The 19,633-nt window shown below is 41.1% G+C and overlaps 2 protein-coding genes across 2 annotated transcripts in view; one reads left to right on the plus strand and one right to left on the minus strand.

The window, feature by feature from the left end:
* Positions 1-5,075, plus strand: part of USP24 (ubiquitin specific peptidase 24) — a 115,234-nt gene extending 110,159 nt beyond the window's left edge. The window contains exons 63-67 of the mRNA XM_048495840.1: positions 353-431; positions 1,380-1,455; positions 2,114-2,200; positions 2,900-3,010; positions 3,359-5,075. Coding sequence (XP_048351797.1) covers positions 353-431; positions 1,380-1,455; positions 2,114-2,200; positions 2,900-3,010; positions 3,359-3,421 — 416 coding nt within the window. The 3' untranslated portion in view covers positions 3,422-5,075. The remainder of the gene's footprint in view (positions 1-352; positions 432-1,379; positions 1,456-2,113; positions 2,201-2,899; positions 3,011-3,358) is intronic.
* Positions 5,076-5,190: 115 nt separating this feature from the next.
* PCSK9 (proprotein convertase subtilisin/kexin type 9) overlaps positions 5,191-19,633 on the minus strand; it is a 38,382-nt gene continuing 23,939 nt past the window's right edge. Inside the window, exons 8-12 of the mRNA XM_048495841.1 lie at positions 17,981-18,151; positions 17,314-17,462; positions 17,012-17,192; positions 15,460-15,635; positions 5,191-9,423 (exon numbers count right to left, since the gene is read on the minus strand). Of these exons, the coding sequence (XP_048351798.1) occupies positions 9,256-9,423; positions 15,460-15,635; positions 17,012-17,192; positions 17,314-17,462; positions 17,981-18,151 (845 nt within the window). The 3' untranslated portion in view covers positions 5,191-9,255. The remainder of the gene's footprint in view (positions 9,424-15,459; positions 15,636-17,011; positions 17,193-17,313; positions 17,463-17,980; positions 18,152-19,633) is intronic.

A 19,633-nucleotide genomic window follows, 5' to 3' on the forward strand; every position in this document is an offset into this window, starting at 1 on the left:
TATTGTTATTTAGAATATTATACCCTTGGAAGCTGAAGTGCTTTATATCCTTTTGTCTATTGTGCCTTCAAAAGCGGCATCAGAAGATAAAAATATTGTAGCATCTATAATAATGAGGCTGTATCACTAACCAAGATAGTGATTTTTAAATGGTTCTTTAATTCCAGGTGGTAATCTCACCATTTGTTCCATTTTTATTTTATTAAAAGAGGTGAGCTTTTCAGGTCGAAGTAGGAATAGGGTTTTTTCCAAGTTGCAGAAGATATAAGTTATAGTACCTAATTTTCTTGCAACTTAAAAGAGTCCACTTTATAAAGTCCTGTTTCTTAAAACCCTTTCTTTTCTTTAACAGCTTTGATGCATCATAGTAATCATGTGGACAGCAGCCGCTGTTATCAGTGTGTCAAATTCTTAGTCACTCTTGCTCAGAAGTAAGTGTAACAGCCAGCAGAAGTGAAAGTTTGGTGAACGCTGTTTATGTCAACAGTTATATGCTTCTAAACATTTCTTTCAAAGACAGTCTTAATTGAGTTTTTGCTGCTTACCTTTAGGCTTGAATAGGTCAAAATGGAATGGTAGGAATCCATTAAACAGGCATTGTGTTTATTTGCATTTTAAAGCATTTTTATCTCACCACTTTAGTGCCTCTTGGCAGCTTTTACATCATTGGCCAAAGGGAGTTGACAGAAACATTAAAAAAAATAAAAACGTCCTGCAGACAGCGACATCCATAAAAGCCCTAACATCCTCCCTAGCACAGCTTATCACCAAGACATTTACTGTCTATAAAACACGTGATGAGAAAAGGGACTTTGATTGCTCAAACCATGTGGTCAAAGCTTTCTGTTTTGCAAATAAGTCCACTAAAGTTAGTAGCTCATAAAAATAATATTAGCCAGTCACTCACAAATATTATGTTTAGTCACTCTTTGCACATTAACAGACTAGCAAATAGAACTAGGGAATTCAAAAATACCGTGTTATGCTCACTGTGCCAATAGCTCAGAAAGAACAATGTGGAGGAGCTGCTAACACTTTCTGCAAGGGTTGGAAACTGGTATTCTGTGTGTATTCTGTAACTACAAATTGCTACACTAAATAGGTGTCTAAGAGGCCACTAGCCTAGCTACTTGTGACAAGTAGGTTACTTCTGCATGACCTGGCAGAGAAGAATTTTATTTGTGAAAATGTGACTACATGTTACACACAGCCTTAATAAATTTGAAATATTTAACCTTCTCCATACTGTTTTGTTCTGTGCACTGGATTGTATTAATGGTAGTCATTAGCGTGTGAAGGGGGGAGTGCAGTTCTTGAATATCAGGTAGTGTTAACACGTGACAGTACTTTTTATTTATTTGTTTATTTTATTCTTAAAGGTGCTCTGCTGCTAAAGATTATTTCAAAGAGAATTCACACCATTGGAGTTGGGCTGTTCAGTGGCTTCAAATAAAGGTAACTTAACTGCATTCAAGACACTTTTGCTACTGTTACAAAACTGAAAGATTCATTCACATGACTGCATTGCAAAGTATTGCAAATGTTAATATTTATGTATAAAGTGCCCATAATTAAGTGCTGCATGAAAAAAAATTGTCTTCAGGTTTGAAACATAATAATTACATAACAAATAAGAAACTGGAGTATGATTCCAGTACCTACCTGGCATACTGCTCATGTTGAAGCATTGCTTTGGGAAGAGAATAAAAGGCTGTGTCCTGAGTAATTCTGTCACTCTGGGAGTCAATATTCTGCTGGTTTCTGTAGGTTTTCCAGGCAGGGTGCTATTCATTGTCTGGGCAGAAACCCTGACACTTCTTTGCTGCATCTAGGTAATGGTGGTGCTTCTGTTTCACTACTGTGTTGTCAGTAGCTGGTCATGTTGGGCTTCCAGTGCTCCAGGCCCTAAGCAGCTGTCACACAAAGATCATTACCTCCCTCTCTGGCTAATTAAAAAGACTGTTTTCTTCTCATTTTGTCATCTCAATGTCTGGTTCCTGCTCAAAGACTGAGGAATGTTTCACGACTCTTGGTAATAGAGACTGCATTGCAGCTGGATTCCTTCCTCTCACCTAAGTGACTACAGTGTTAACATGTGTTTACATTTCTTTAGATGTCTGAACACTATTGGGCTCCACAGAGTAATGTATCCAATGAAACCTCAACCGCCAAAACCTTTCAGCGCACTATTTCTGCACAGGTATAAGACTATATTTGGCTCTGTCTGTAAAAAAAAAAAAAAAGCTTCATGTCATCTGATGGATGGCAGTTATCTTGGTATGCAGAGGTGAAATGTTCACTGGTGTCGAGAAACTTAGCTTGTTTACGCACACTTCTAGCCAGCGGTACTCACTAGTTGATGGGCGATAACTTTTTCTTTATTTTTCAAAAGCAATTCGATTTCAGATACCTTAAACTACTGGCATGTAGTTTGCCTTGAATATTCAGTTCAAATATATTTTGGCTACTGTGAAGAAGTCCATTGTTTGCTTAATGAATCTGGACTTGAATTGTTTTACAACTTTATCTTCCTATTTTAATTTTTTTTCTCCCTTGTAGTACAGCATCCCCCTTTAATTAGGCTTGAATTATTTAACACTTCTACAAGATGTTTCATGGGCTGGAGCCATTCATAGGAAACCAGTCCACGCTGACACTGCATTTCTTAGTTAGCTGCTGGTGCTTCACATAATCTGCCTCAGTCCACATGTTGTTTATAGATGTTCCACTCCTGTATGAGGAGCATCACACAAACACTTTCTTCAGTTTCTGTTTAAAGGAGGAACCATTTTGACCGATCCTAATAATACCAATTCATAGAGATTGCTGTTACTTTTCCTGGAGACCACTACGGTCATACAAAAACAATAGCATGTCTCAAATCTCTGCTCTTCCTTAGGACACACTGGCATATGCCACAGCCTTGTTGAATGAAAAAGATCAGTCAGGAAGCAGTAATGGATCTGAGAGCAGTCCTGCCAATGAGAATGGTGGGAGACACCTCCAGCAGGTAAACAAAATATCTTTGTATTTTGTACCTCTTTAGTCCATTTTGTACCTCTTTGAAAAATTGGTTTACAGTCAGACTTTCTCATTCTAATTAATTCACTAGAATTAATTCTGCCAGTGGCATCGTGAAAGCTTAGAGAAATTATACCTACTGAAAAGCTTTGCCCTACGGGCCTCACTGTTAGAGTGTATGTTACTGTCACTTTTCCCTCTAGTGAACGAAGCTGTTGATAATTTTTAGGCAAAATGATTCCTAATAACTCATGATTTCTAACCATACCACCAAAACTTTATTATGTACTACTTGAAGAGTCACATACATCCTGTTCTAAATTGTTTGTTTTGAAAGGGCTCGGTGTCACCCATGATGATTGGTGAACCTAAAAGTGACCTTGATGATGTGGACCCTTAGTGGGTAGCTGCAAACTGAAGAGCAAACGTTCAGCCTAAATACTGAGCATCTGGCACCTTTCTGATCCTGCTGGAATCCCATCGCTTGCATCTTGAAAGGAACCTGAAGGCTTTCTAAGGATCGGTGGCCATGCTTCTTTCTAAAGAGTTAAAAGTATTCTTCAGCTGAGAAACTTAAGCACAAGGCTGCGAGGGGTTCCCGACATCCTTGCCAGTTCTTGTGGGATGCTAGTCCAGGCTTGGATAAAAGTAGAGATCTGTCAAAGATTTTTACCCATTTAAGGGAAAAAAATCAAGTTGAAATTTTTATTATGTGAACCTTTAATGAGTGAATGTATATCTATTGCTTTTCTGTGATGCTGCAAAAAAACTTTTGGTTTTTATACAGAAGAAAAAGTAATGAAGACTGCCTTTATGTATGGAGGGCATATTTTTAATCTTTCTGAAAATATTGAATAGGAATATTCAAAATTATGTAAAAATGTGTGATGATTTTCTTCTGGCATTGTAAAATATTAGTTAAGAATCAGTTTACACAGGAACCTTTGTATTTAATATGTCTCCCATGTAATTTGTATAGGGCTTTACAGAAAGGGTTCATTAAAAGCCCTTTTGTGTAAGGATGGTTATTCCTTATGGAATGGTTTTGGTACAACGAAGTCTGGAATTGGTGACATTTCTCTGATGTCATACGTAAATGGGTAAGAGCAATAAAAGAGCTTTGTTTATTCCAAGAATACACATATGTATTGTGGCATCAATGGATCTTTGAAATACTGTTGATGAATAAGTTTGAAAAAGCACTTTAAGAGAGAATTTTATTGCTGTTTGCCTCCCTTAAATCATCACTCTAATACTTGGAGACATATTGAATAAATGGTAGTCTTAATGCTGTGATCTGCAATCATTTGTTTATGCTTTTGAAACAGAGAGTTCAAATTGGCTGTATATGATTCCTTGGGGACATGTGAATTTTTTTAAAAAAAGTTTTAACACAGGCAAAAGGATAGTTATTGTTTATGCGGATCAGACATACCACAGGTTTAATAACTGGAAATCAGTTGAAGTACATGAGTGCAACTTTTTTGTTTTCCCTCGGAAAGTGCAGTTAAGTGATTTCTAACCATCACCTCTGCATATTAGCTTTTGTTGTGCCAATTTTGTGTTTCATTTTCAGTTTTCTGCACTGCTTTTGGCCTTTTGTTCATGGATTTTGCCTTAATTTGAACAAAATGCACCATGCGCATGAATTGAGTGGAAAATGTAAAGAGTGCCTGGGTTACTGCCATTGTGGAAAGATTTGCCAAGTCCAAGGCACAACCAGCCAAAAAGTGCCTTTTTTCTTTTTACTTTGTGTACTGTTGCAAAACCTGATTTGACGTACAGCTTTCTTCACTGTTGTACACTAGTAGTGAATTTAAGAAGTCATTTCACCTTTCAGTTGTAATTCTTTGCCACATAATAAAATCAAAGGAGTATTTGTTAGTGCTGTATGTACAAAATGATTACACCTTTTCAGTTTCTTCTGTCAGAACAGTGTCTTCACTGAAATATGAGAGAATTTAAACATTGTATAAAATGCCTCCAAATAAGTTTCTAGAAAATTTTAATTGTGATATTTTAAATTTTTAAATAAATATTAATGCTGTTTCCCATCCTTAGTGCTTTAACTAATCTAAGCAAGTATATACAGAGATCTTATTATAAGGTTGTATCACTCTTATCCAATGCAAGCTAAGTTTCCATTATTTCCTATGGAAAAGCTGGTTTTCTTGCCACAGGTTGCAGCTATATTTGCATTGCATGTGATTTTGAATTGCCTGCAAAATCACAAAATGGCCTGTTCTGCCATCATATGTGCTAAAACCATTGTGGTCTGTTTCCTACTTCTCTTCCTGCTTGTACAAAGTTGATTATTATATTTTTTTTAGTAAGGTACTTCGTCGGTTATTTCATTTCCAGCTGATATCATTTGAACCTGCTGATTATTTTTTTTAAATGCAACAAATCTAGTTTGCTGTGTAAATTGTGACATGTTTCTATGTTGTGATCACTATTGCTGCCAGTCGTTTTGGATGAAAAATGGATTTTATACATATTAACAGAATGTTCTGTAGTGGCAGGGGCAGCTTCGGTACAAAACTGCAGGTGCTCATTGTGTGGATTTGTCCAAGGAATTCCTTAAGGCACTTGGTACTGGAAAAGAAAAGGCAGTTTTCATGGGAAAATCCTAGTTAGTGGAATAAAGTTTATTCCTTTCACCAGAACCCAGTCTGATTGTTAGATTGTGCAGAGATAAGGGTATTTTTGTTTTCTTACACTGTTTTATCCACTAAATTGCCCTGTAATCAAGCAGAATTTAGGATTGTAGAAATTTGTCACCTTGGTGCACTAGAAAGTAGCTAGAAAAAACTGAGAATTTGCCCTCTTAATTGCAAATAGCTGTTTTCTTATTCAAACTGCTGCTTATATGTGATAATTTATCCTCATCTCATGGAAATTGAACACATAATGAGGCCAATTGAGGGACAAGGCATCTTTAGAAGATTGCCACAGCTGATTCCAGATCCCACAGCCTGGGGCTGCCATCAGCCATCTCCATTCCACAAACACAACTGTTCTTCTCCCCTGTCTCCAGCTGAGTGGGGTCTCCTGAGCACTGGAAGGGAGAATACAAAACAGAATGGGGTAAGCTGGAAAATAGGTGGGCACTGTTTGCAGTGATGCCCATAAATCAAATGCTGCTTCCATTAGTTATGGGGCAGAGCTTGTTCCTCCTGCATGATCTCTTGAACTGTGACCTTCCTGAAGAGACAGTGTGATATAGTATTTAGTGTATATGGCTAGGAGTAGGAAGACTCCCTACTCAGCCATAGAGTTTGCTGAGTGATTTAGGAGCATTTATTCTCTCAGCCTAACCTATTTCACAGAAGATTTTAGAAAATGGAAGAGGGAAGAGTTGTGCAACCTACATGAACCTGTCAGAGGAGAGGTGGGCTCAAAATGGCAAGATGTTGAAAATTAACGTTCCACGTACCTGTATCCCTTACGCTTCACTGGACAGTTCCTCCAAAAAGATTATCAATTTTTTTGCCATACATAATTTTGAAATGGGAGAATCATAAATATGAATGAATTCCAGAGTTGGGAAACACTGGACTTTTTATTGGAGACTGATGTGGTATTTGGTTATCCTACAGTTTTCCAGCGCTTACTAGACCTGGCTGTAAATAAATATATTCTGAAGAAATTTTAACAAAGCACAATGTTTGGTATAGTTAAGTTGCCTTAAATGACTGCTACCATTATACATCCCTATTTAAGGTATTCCAAAATGTACCATATAAAAAGAATAAACAGTTTGTAGATACGAAAATAAAATCCATAACATTAGGAAAACTGTACTACGCAGCTGAGAATTACAGTAGGTAGGTTCATATGTGCAACCCCAAACACAGAACATAGAGAATATTACACACTGTTGGTCATTCATGACCCTCTTGTTGTCCTGAAGGGAATGGAAAGCTTGACAGCTGCCACAGTGGGGCTGGTGTGCCAGAGGCAGCACCGTGCCATTTCCAGTGAGATTCCTCAGCGGCGCAAAGACAGGAGAAACTTTAAAACCCTCCCACTGCCGGGATTCCGCCAATGGAGCTGTACGCACTTTCATCACCCCAAAGGGTGGCAAAAGTGCAGGTCCAGACCACGGTGTGACTGGCACCAAACCTGGGGTGGAAGCAGACCAAGGCTGGCTCCACCCCCTGGGAACACCCTCGCTGTGTCCCCACCAAACAAGTGCAGCTGGGGGTGGCGCAGGAGCACCGATGGAAGGCCAGGCACCTCAGCCAGCCACCCCAGGACACTACAGAAGCCAAGCACCAACAGATTTGCCCCTTTACCAGGGTAAGTGCCCCAGGAAGGGCATTTCTGCTGGCACTGGACCACACTACCTATAGAGAAGGATTCACATACACACATACACCATTTCTCTGAACTGGGCTGTCAGAATATTTAAATGTAGTAAGCATACAGCTACAAATTTGATTACAAAAGCAACTGGAAAATCCAAAGTGTAAAGGGGAAGGGAAAACTTGTGCACAACACTAATCTGCCTTTTTAAAAATATCTTAAACCAAATGTAATTGATCTATCAGCAAACCAAGTTGTTTGATCTAAACTTTTACTTTGCAGTATCACAAGCGCAGCTAATGGTCAATCAATCGTACTTGATCGCCTGAGTCTCTGAAGGGCTTTTAAAAACTTTGGATGTTTTCAGCCTTCCATTTTAAACTAGACCCACATCAGGCAGTAGGATTCTTGGAGCTCAGCAATACAACTCTTTTCACAGGCTTTAAAAGCTCCTTCTGTCTGTTCAGTGGAAACTCTGTCCGCTTTCATTGATGTCGGCAGTGCCTGCCCCACTCAAGATAGCATATGAAAACTATTTGGGTTAATTCAGTTATGTAACATTGGCCTGGCTTAACTTGCTTGTTCTAATAGTGTGAATTTCTAGGAAGAATTGCCCATGGAATTTGGTCTCCACACCTGCAAAAATCTAAGAAGCAGGTTCCTCTTCCTCAGAATAAGCACACCACCTTATCTTACAATTGCAGCATCCAACGTCAACTTAGCCATTGCTCATTCTTAAGTTTGCAGTGAAGGGCTTAAATTTACAATGAAGGCATTTTGGTATGAGCTTCCTTGGAACGAGCTCTGTAAGGCACTTTGGAAGCAGCGAAGACATTTAAATCTGCATTTGATGCACACACACAATCAGGCTGTAACAGGAAGACTGAGTTATTAATGGTACTTTAAAGGAATGTTGGCATCCAAATAAATGTTTAAAATATTCAGTCATTTCTTTAGCTGAGAACTGCAGCAGCATCTCTTGAATTGTTTAGTTTGTGCGGCCAACCTTGACAAATTCCCTGTACGTGAGGTGGTGAATTCTAATATTCACAAAATAAATGACAGGCTAGGTTGAGTTGGAGGTGCATTGCCCTAATGTGCTGCTGCTGAACATAGGAACTGACCATAAAATGGAAAGAACTTTTAAAAAACGCTAATTTCCAAACTATGATGGACTTTCAAAAACACAGAACATGGTACTGAGGATAGAATTTTGAATGTTACTGATCTGGTCTTTAATTGAATACAAAATGGCTTCTTTTTAGCCAGTCTTCAGTTTCTTGCAAAAATCTTTGCTGTTAGTATCACATCTTATTTCTAGTCTTTATCCCTGTTCCCAGTGAAATACTTTATAAAAAGTTGTTGGATTTTTTTGAAAGCAGAAAAATTAAATATATGTTTTTGTTATTTTGAGCACAAAACTCACCTAGTCTATCCATACCATCCTTGGTCAGCCTGCCAACTTAGATGGTTCATATTGAAGTTGAGGGGTATATGAACATTATCAGTTTGATATCCTACTGGTTTTGACACATCAAACAGACATTAAGAGTGACAGTTGCCGTGAAATCATACATTTTAAAAATCTAGACGCTAGTATCAGTGCAACAGATAACACTAGCACTGACAAAAGCTCATGGTCTAAAGTGTGTGTGTGTTTTGAGACCAATCACTTCATAATGGATTTGGGGTCTACATTTTATGTTAATATGGTACTCAATAAAAGTTTGTGACACAGTCACTTTCTAGCTGCCTTGGGAGTTCCACCTGTGAAAATTAATTTCTTCCAGCATTATTGGGTGTGGTGAAAAGCTCACCAGGGTGACATTATGAGGTGGTTCTCTGTAGTTTAGTGTCCTAACTTTGAAGCAGGCCCTACACGTCACAGAAGTATAATTTATACTTGGAACTCTGGTTCTCATTATTCTAGTGTCGTCTCTTACAGCAGATACCAACAGCCACTGCTCCTTTGCCATGTGAACTTCTCATTACAATGCAGGTGTCGTCTGTGGAATAGGCACCAAATGTATTGGGACCGTGAGAATATGCATTGCATCCTGTCAGAGTCCAGCCATCATCACAAGTCACCATCACCTAAGAAGATAAGGGGAAGACATTGATCAAGTGCATGGTATTTGGTAATCTCAAAGATCTACTCCCTTAAATACCTAACCATTTCATCTGCTGCCCCTACACTCAGTGGTACCACCACCATGGGTGCCAAGACCATCTTTTTATCTTCCTTCCAATTCTTCCCCCAAACCCATCTTTTCTGTGAACCTACCAAGATCTTTGTCCCTAATTACAACAAAAGTTGAACTTGTCGCAGCATTTATTCACATGCATTTCTTTGCTTATCCTTTGTCATTTTTGTGGCACCTATTCTTCCTCCCACACATCTATTGATCTCAAGTGCAGGGTTTAAATGCCTGGGGCAGAGAGTTTGCCTATGAAACTTGGCAAATCCCCTGGCATGTTGATGGTGCTATATGAACACAATAAGAAATTGCAGTGAGGTGAAAATTTAGGACCAGAGAAGAAAGTGATTGAGTGAGACACTACTCTAGCTTCCAAAGCTAGATCCCCTCCGGAGATCGGGCGGTATAGAAATGGAAGAAATAAATAAATAAAAGTTCCTGGCAATACTACACAAAGCTGATACTGACCTTTAGTTTTAATTCTAGTTCAGCACCAACAAAAAGCTAATTTCAGGAGCTGGCCTCAGAGACTTGCTCTAGGGCCAAAAGTGATTGAAAGTTTGAGCAAAAGATGAGTTCAGTCTCTGGAACCAGCAGAGAGGAGTAGCAGCAGAAGAAGACTTGGCCAGGAAGAGCAGAGTGACCTGCTGGTGTTCATTTTGGAGGGCTTTTCTCAAAGCCACAGCTTTTAAAACAATGTATTTTAACAGGGATTATCTCTTTTTCTCCTTGTAAGGCTCCTGTGAGCTAAGGCTCCTGAATCTGGACGGTGGGGCTTAACAGGGGTTAACAGAGTTCATCTCTTGTTCCTCTTTGTCCTGAGAGGTGGGGCTTTAGTTCAGTCTCTGGAACCAGCAGAGAGGAGTAGCAGCAGAAGAAGACTTGGCCAGGAAGAGCAGAGTGACCTGCTGGTGCTCATTTTGGAGTGACCTGCTGGTGTTCATTTTGGAGGGCCTAACGGCGCGCGCAATTTTAATTTAATTTTTTTAATTTTTTTGTTTTTTAAATTAATAAGGACATATTTGACAGATAGTACATGCAGATAGCTCCAGGGGGGCACTGACTAAAAGCTTAATATTTAAATATCTAAAAGCAAATCCAGATATAGGAGAAGGCAAGAAAGAGAGAAGCCAGCAGGGGGGATGGGGGCTTTCCAGTGTTTTGCACTGAGTGTCACATGTATGACTATCTGCCACTAGGACAGAAGTCGTTGGAGTGTGCCCTCGCTGCGATGAAAGCTCCTGGCACTCCAAAGGAATGTGTGCGTTCTCTTTGGAAACCAAGGTGGCAGACCTGGAGAAGCTGAAAGAGGCAGAGAGGGGTGACAGGCGAGGCTTTCAGGGACCTAACAGCCGGGTCCCACTTCCTAAGGTGACATCTCTTCCAGATGTCATGGAGAATGAAGAGTCTTGGGGATGGAGGGTGCCAGTCTACGAGGTGGTGGAAGATGCTTTCCCTTAGATGGGATCCCCTTCCTTAACCCCTGGTGATCAGCTATCCCTTCTACGCGACTAGAGAGGGGATACCCCCTCCGGGGAGGTGGGGGGAGGCTCCTAAAGTAGTGGGTGATTCTGATCATTAGAAATGTAGAGAGTTGGGTTTGTGGTAGAGGCTTGATGACCAGCACTTGGTGACTTGCCTGCCCTGGTGCAAAAGGTTCGGCGGATGTCACGCCAATTCTCGTCTAGAATAGGCTTTTAGACAGTGCTGGGGTGGAGTCGTAGCCAGTCTGTGGTCCCATATGTGGCACCAGCCGACTACTTGGGAAATGTAGCCGGAAGGGAGGTTCCTGGAAGCTAAATTCTAGGCTGCTAGGGGAAACAGGTTGAAGTCCAGGACCTCCCAAGGTGGCATTCTCAGAAATGCTACCCGCTTCCATGCATGAGGCGCGAAGGCTAGGCAAGCGGAGATACAGGGTCTCAATGCGTTGGATGAGAGAAAAGGTGAGGTGTAAGGCAGAGGGTTTCTAGATTTGTCCAGGGAAACTGGGGAACCTTTTGGGACAAGGCAGGCCTGTACAAACGTCAGGATTCTGGCTTCATCTTAACCAAGAAGAGGAACCAGGCTGCTGGCTCAACGATTAAAAAAGGTGGCAGAACAGCTTTTAAACTGATCCCTGGGAGAGAAAGCCGACCCAGGAGCTGAGAGTGACTCTCGGTTCGAGATAAATACAGTATCTATGGGGATGCAGACAGAGAGGGAGAGTTTTTTTTCTAAATCCAACCACATACAAGCGAGGAACATAACAATGCATGCATGTGACAAGGGATAGTGTCTTACAAAAAGACTTTGAGGAGTTAAAGCACATAAATCCCAGCGTTAAGCGCACACAGAGACAGGGGTATACAGTGGGTGTCTCTATGCCTAATAGTAGAAGCATTAGAGCCCTAAAATGGGGGAGCTAGAGTACAGAGTTTCTTTGAAGGAGGGACTTTGATATGTAGTGGGCATTACAGGGACATGTGGTGGAATAGGGAGAACCAGTGGGATGCTGTTATACCAGGCTACAGGCTCTATAGGGAAGCTGATAGGACAGAGGCGCATTGGGGGTGGAGTTGCCTTTACATCAAAGAGAGCATAGGTATCTACCTAAAATAGACAATGCAAGGGAGCTGGTTCCCCTACAAGAATCACTGTGGATATCAGCCACCAGGTGTGAAGGACAGTTTAATATTAGGAATATATTATGCGTCCCCTGACCAAAGTGCACAAGAGGATTCTGAGATGGAAAAAAAAAAAAAGAAATTAGAGAGGCCAACAAAAACAAAAAAAATGTATGAGTGGTAATGGGTGATTTTAACTATCCCCCCATATAAACTGGAAAAATGCATGTTCAGGTCATAGTAAGGAGAGAGCATTCCCTGGATATGCTAAATGACTGTGGCTTAGAGCAGATGGTTGTGGAACCAACCAGGGGGGAGGAGAGGTGATCCTAGATCTAATTCTATGTGGGACCCAAGGACCTGGTGCAGGAAGTCCAGTGTTGTTGAGCCGAGTAAGGGAACTGCACGAGCACAATGCTGTCCAGATTCCAGTATCTCTGCATGCTTGAACAAGTGGCAACTACTAATGTAGTTACATTAAGCCTTCCAGAGGGAAATTTCTCCAAGATGAGGGATAGTGCTCCTTGGGGAAGCTGAAAGGAGAAATCCAAAAGAGAGTCAAAACTGTCCAGGATGCTTGGAGGTTATTTAAAAAAACACAGTAATAAAAGCTCAGCTGGGGGAATGTGTTCCACTTGGAGTTAGAAAAGGCAGCACCCAGTCCAAAAGAAAAAGCCACCATGTGGCTAACAAGAGGTTGAGGAAATTATCAGAAAAAAAGAACATTGTCTTTTAGAAAATGGAAGTCAGTTTGTGGCTGATAGAAAGAATATGAGAGGGAACACAAATGGTGGCAAAAGAGAAGCAAGTTAGCTGTAAAGGGGAGGCAAAAAAAAAGGGATTATAGAGGGAGGCACTTGTAGCTTCTGAACATCAAGACCAGCAACAAACAGTTCTTCAAAATTACATCAAAAGCAGGAAGCCAGCAAGGGAAGCGGTAGGCCCGTTAGATGACAAAGGAACAAAGGGCGTGCTAAAGATGGCAGGGAGATTGCAGAGAAGCTGAATGAATTCTTTGCATCTGTCTTCACCCAAGAGGAGGTGAGGAACATTCCTGCACCTGAACCAAGCTTCTTAGGAGGCGAATCCGAGGAACTAGCGAGATAGTGGTAGACAAGGAAGAAGTTCTGGCAGCCACTGATAAACTAAATGTTACCAAATCCCCTGGCCCAGATTGCATTCACCCAAGAGTTCTTAAAGAGCTCAAGCATGAAATTGCTGATCTTCTCACTTTAATATGCAACTTATCCCTGAAATCAGGCTCCATCCCTGAAGACTGGAAGATGGCCAATGTCACACCAATCTTTAAGAAATATGCATCTGTCTTCACCCAAGAAGAGGTGAGGAACATTCCTGCACCTGAACCAAGCTTCTTAGGAGGCGAATCCGAGGAACTAGCGAAGATAGTGGTAGACAAGGAAGAAGTTCTGGCAGCCACTGATAAACTAAATGTTACCAAATCCCCTGGCCCAGATTGCATTCACCCAAGAGTTCTTAAAGAGCTCAAGCGTAGAAAAGTGCTGATCTTCTCACTTTAATATACAACTTGTATCCCACAAAATCCAGGCTCCGTCCCTGAGAGACTGGAAGATGGCCAATGTCACACCAATCTTTAAGAAAGGATCTAGGGGGGACCCGGGAAATTACAGGCCAGTCAGTTTGACATCTGTTCCTGGTAAATTAAGTGAGAATCTATCATTAAAGATAAGAATCTATAAAACATGTAGAAAAGCAAGACCTGCTGAGAAAAGAAGTCAGCATGGCTTTTTGCAGAGAGCACAAATCCCTGTCTTACAAACTTACTAGAGAGTTCTTTGAGGGGTATAAACAGACATGTGGATAAGGGGGGGAACCAGTGGACATTGTCTACTTGGATTTCCAAAAGGCTTTTTTGACAAAGTTCCTCACCAGAGACTGTTGAGAAAACTCAGCAATGAAAAGAGGAATAAGAAGTCCTCCATGGATTAAAAACTGTGGTTGAGGAAACAAGGGAAACAAAGAGTGGGTGTAAATGGGGAAGTTCTCTACAATGGAAGGAGAGATGTAGGGAGTGGGTGTCCCCAAGGATCCGTTTGGGACCAGTGCTCTTCAGAAAGCCTATTCATAAATGACCTGGAAGTAAGGGGGGGGGTGGGTAAGCGTGGTGGCCAGGATTTGCAGATGATACCAAATTATGTAGGAGGTGGTAAGAACCTACCAAAGGAGTCTAGAAGAGCTCCCAAAGCGGACCTTGATAAATTAGGTGAGTGGGCCCAGAAATGGCAAATGCAGTTCAATGTAGCAAAATGTAGGGGAAGTGATGCACACTTAGGGGCAAAAAAAATCCAAACTTCACACTACACAGCTACTGAGGGGTCCAGTGCTATCAGTCACATACCAGGAAAAGGGTTTAGGCGTCTTTGTTGATAGTACCATGGGAATGTCAACTCAATGCCTGGCAGCTGTAAAAAGGCAAAGCTACTATGCTGGGGATAGTGGGAAAGAGAATTGATAAATATGAAACCTGCACAAGATTGTCATGCCCTTATATAAAGCAGTGGTGCAACCACACTTGGAGGACTGTGTCCAGTTCTGGTCGCTGCATCTCAAAACGGATATTGAGGGGATAGAGAAGAGGTGCAGAGAAGAGGCAACAAAGGATGATTGAGGGACTGGAGCACCTTCCTATGAGGAGAGGCTGCAGCGTTTGGGACTCTTTTAGTTTGGAGAGGAGGCTGAGGGGGGATATGATTGGGAAGTCTACAAAAAATTATGCATGGGGTAGAAAATGTTGACGAGAGAGAAATTTTTCTCTCTTTCTCCACAATGCACACACACTAGAACCAGGGGCATTCATTATGAAAATGCTGGGGGGAAGAATTAGGACTAATAAAGGAAACTTACTTCTTCACTTGGCTTATGTGATTGGTGTTTGGAATATGCTGCCACAGGAGGTGGTGATGGCCACCTAACCCTGGATAGCTTTAAAAGGGGCTTGGACAGATTTATGGAGGAGAGAAGTCGATTTATGGCTACCAATCCTTGATCCTCCTTGATCTGAGAGATTACCAAATGCCTGTAGCCAAGACCAGGTGATCCGGGAGCAACTAGCCATACAAGAGGGCCATTGCGTTCACATCCTACATGTGAGCTCCCAAAGGCACCTGGTGGGTCACTGTGAGTAGCAGAGAGCTGGACTAGATGGACTTTGGTCTGATCCAGCTGGCTTGTTCTTTTGTTCTTATGTTCTTATGAGAAGCTCATACAATTAGGAGTTTCAAACCACCTCCCCCAGGCATTGTTACCATAACTGGATGGGAATCTTACCAAAAGGACTGACCCCCACATACCTGAGTTGTGTTATCCACAGGAGAATATTCTTGTACTTTGCACTCGAGGCTAGGTGCATGGCAGCATAAGGCGTGCACGGTCACATCTGCGTGCCCTATGCATTGGCTGCTCTCTGTCCTTAATACAGGTCTGATAGTTTCACTGAAATCATGATCCAAAGAATAGGAGCTGCAACCTGCCAATTTAGATAGCATTATGGCATATCTATAACGATAATAAATAAATCCACTTTTATCTAAAATTGTTTACATCTGGAATATGCCCCCTACATGGACTGCAAGTTAAAAAATAATAATCTTCAATAATTTTACTAACTAAGGAATTTAGAAACCATATATGTTTAAAAGGAAGTTTTCTCATTTTTTAGTATAGGTGATCAGTTATTGCAATCTATGTGAATCATATTCCAAAGATAGATGCAGATAAATTAATGTGGCCATTGATGGGAAAATGCATTTATTTCAGTATTTATATCCAGTGTTGTGATATAAAACCATCAAAGTGGCTAACAATAAAAATGTAAAACACAGAATCTACTCCCTCTTCCAAATTTTAAAATATGAGTCAAGAATGGCCATTGATTAAAAGGAGCCAAATCAGGAGTCTGCAAAAGTGCAATCCAGATGGGGTCGGGAAGTGCTGCTGAGAAGGACTCAAGGACAGCCACGGGCTTTGGGCAGCATGAAAAGGAGGGTCATTCGAAACCCCTTCTGCTGCCTGAATCACTCATAGCCACAACAGGCCTATGCCTCACAAAAAGTGCAGTGTAAGTCTTCTGACTCTGACGGCAGCATTCCTAGGCTGGAATGCTGGTAGAAACTAATTATTTTTGGCTCCATCCCTGGGAACACCCTAGCCCACCCCTCCCTCCACTTTCACCCCTCACACTGGCAGAGGGGACAAACATGTTGACACAGCCCTCCACCACTCCCTATGCCCTTTCAGCCTCCACCCCCCCCCACCCCCCCCCTCTGGTTTGGGCTGTAAAAGACATTATTTTTTAAAAAAAAGATTTAGTTGGTACCAAAAGAATATATTGTAGAGGCTCCCTAACCTGTTTGGGAAGGAAGGGCACTAAAAAAACCTGTTCTGCAGCCACAACTCATTGGATATTGTATTATCATTGTGTGTCTATGAAGGCAAATCCAGCTGTAAATTACTGTTGTAGCACAACATTCGATGCTGTGTGGCTGCAGCCTATATATGCATCTCTACTTTAAAAGGAAGGCAAATTGCCAGCAATATGATGAACTGCAGATGGAGAGTATTTTGCTGGATTCATATGCTACAGACATACAGCCCACCTGTGGTAACTATTGGTTGGGCATTAAAACATATATCCTGGCAGGAAATGTATATATACAGCCCATAATTATGCACACAGTTCCTGATCCAGCAAACTGATCCATTCATGGGAGTTCCCTAACACAAACACATTTCCCTTGCTGAAACAGGGCAGTGATATTCAGTTCTAGAAAATAATCTGTAAAAGATGCCTCACAAGTAGGAACCCCATTTTCAGTTTCTGCCATCTGAGCAGTCATCACATACCTGTCAAAACGTGGCCATCCGCAGTGCAGCTGGCACTTGTCCCTGCTGTATCCTCTGCAGTCTGTGTGTAAGTGTTAAGTTGGCAGCCAACTTTGGGCCAAATGCAACACCGGGCTATAGCATGAATGCCTTGACCTCCAAACTTATTATGAGCCACGCACTCTTTTCTGCCTCCATAATCCTGTTTTTTAGAAGGCACAGCAGTGAGATAAGGATGTCTGAAAATGTCAGTACCTGCCATTCAAATGCGAACTTGCACAGAAAACAACAAAAACAAGTAGCATGCCATCACAGGACATCACCTCAATGTGTTCTCCTTGCCGCTTGCCATTTTTGGACAAGCTTGAGCAGCTGAACAATTCTTCATTGCTGTTGCAGTGAGCGATAGCTGTTGCTGCCTGAGTGGAACCAGATAAGGATGACCACACCGAGCGGCAGTAAAGCAGTTCATCTGTAAGAGAGTGGCCAATAGTTGTTATTTATACCTAGCAGTACTCTATGCTCTGGGACTAACGTTGTCACCCTGCACCTCTTGAAATGCTGTCCATGCCTTCAAAAGATCCATTCTAGAGAGCAATTTCAGAACCACAAGAAAGCTGACTTACAAAAGTGTGCTGTCAGTGGTATCATTCTTAGGTCTTTCTTTGGGAGGAGGGTAATACGTTTTGCCTAACTGATTGTCATGGTGGAAACCGCTGTCACAGCTGACTAATGGGCAACCCTGAAGGGATTTCAAGGCAAGAAACGTTCAGAAGTGGTTTGCCATTGCCTGTTTCTACATAGCAGCCCTGGGCCTGTTTTGTGGTTTCCCATCCAAGTACTAACCAGAGCTGGCCGTGCTTAGCTTCCAAGATCTTACAAAATCAGCCTAACCTGAGTCATCCAGATCAGGGCTTACCCAACTGGAGGCCTATCAAAAGATCTCTCAAACCATAAATCATGTACTTCTAGTAAATTTAGTGTCATTACCTGCTACAAGTTTGGAAGGAATGCCAGCCACTCTGTTGGGCGTGATCAGCCTCTGGTCTTCAGGAAACCAGACCTCATTGATAAGGTTTTTGATAGAGAAATGGATCAGCCTCTGTCTCAGTTCAGAGACAGATAGGGCAGGGTTAGTGTTCAGGATCATGGCTGCAATACCTATGAAAACACATAATCTTGTATTATCTGGCAGGGACAAATCATTTATAGAACATGCATACCTTTTATACTTTATACTCCAACATTTTATAAAAACCTTACAACTGTGTTGTGCTATTAAATTACAATAGTATGGAGCTCAGTCCAACAGTATGTTAACATAGCATCCAGAACTGTGACCTCATAGCCCTTCATGCTGATCGTCTGATGAGTAGTGATGGATGGGAGGCCTGCATCCAGCTTCTTATTTCCCATCCCAAAAAGCTGATTATTCGCATTCCTTCAAAAGCCTAGGTGCTCAAACCCCCTTCTTCTTTATCAAGTGGGGAGCAGGGATGGTTGGCACATACAGGTTGTTTATTAAGCCAGTGATAGGTACATTGGCAGCTGCAAGTCTAAAATTAAATTACATAGTACAATAACAATAATCTTATTTTACAAAAAAAATTATGGTTTAATTCTAATTAATGTATTCCAGTGTAATGTTATCAATCTAAAATATTCCAGAATGTATTATTCAGCAGAATATGGGCACCAAAGTGCTAGTCTCCTGGTTAATCTTTGCTGTTATATACTTGCACTGCCTCACTCTTCATTCTCTCATCTACCCATTCTACTTGATTCATGATGTACAATATTAAAGTATTTTATTTTATAAATTGATCTGCTAGCAGGCCAGCTGGTTGTTCAGTCAGCAGTTTCTCCATCAGACATCCGTGTTCAGATGAAAACTGAAATCCAGTCAAACATATAATTTAGTTTACACAAATAATTCCAGTTTCAATGGGAAATTTGCAGTATAATCCTCAACAGCATTATATTGTTCAAGGCAAGTGAAGTCAATACTCTTAGAACAATAAAACTTTGCTTAGGATGGAACAGAAGAGTACATACTGATAGGTCTTCTACGGAAATCTACTGGGCTGAAATCATTCAACTTGGTTGGATTGTGTCTCCCAGTGCATGGCTACTCAGCTTGTTCTGCTGCTTCAACAAGCAGAATAAGTGTTCTGTCCATTTGGTAAAACAGATTTGGTTCATTGACTAGTCAAGTGTTTTGAAAAGATTTAAAAATAAAAATATATACTTTATGTACTAAATAATTCTAATTACAAAAAATTATTAGTCAACAGATTCAAATAAATTATTTTAAGGTAACAAACTATTACAATTCTGACTATTTTTTCCTTTGGGGCTCTAGCCAACCTAACATTCCATTCCATGCCACAGTGGCCTTAATCCTAGATTATTATACCACACACTACATGGGGATGTCCTGAAGGTGATTTTGTCCTTGAAGCCATTTTGTGCACAATACTCCCATACTGAACACTTTACACTAGTTGCCTGTTAGTCTACATGTTTAAATCAAGATGCTGATTATTACCTTTAAAGCGCTTTACAGCCTGGGACCCACATTGCCACCTGAGGGCAGGACTGGCACTGCTCAGAGTTCCCAACCAAAATAAATGACACAACACT

Source organism: Sphaerodactylus townsendi, linkage group LG05, assembly GCF_021028975.2.
Source record: "Sphaerodactylus townsendi isolate TG3544 linkage group LG05, MPM_Stown_v2.3, whole genome shotgun sequence".
Classification (NCBI taxonomy): domain Eukaryota; kingdom Metazoa; phylum Chordata; class Lepidosauria; order Squamata; family Sphaerodactylidae; genus Sphaerodactylus; species Sphaerodactylus townsendi.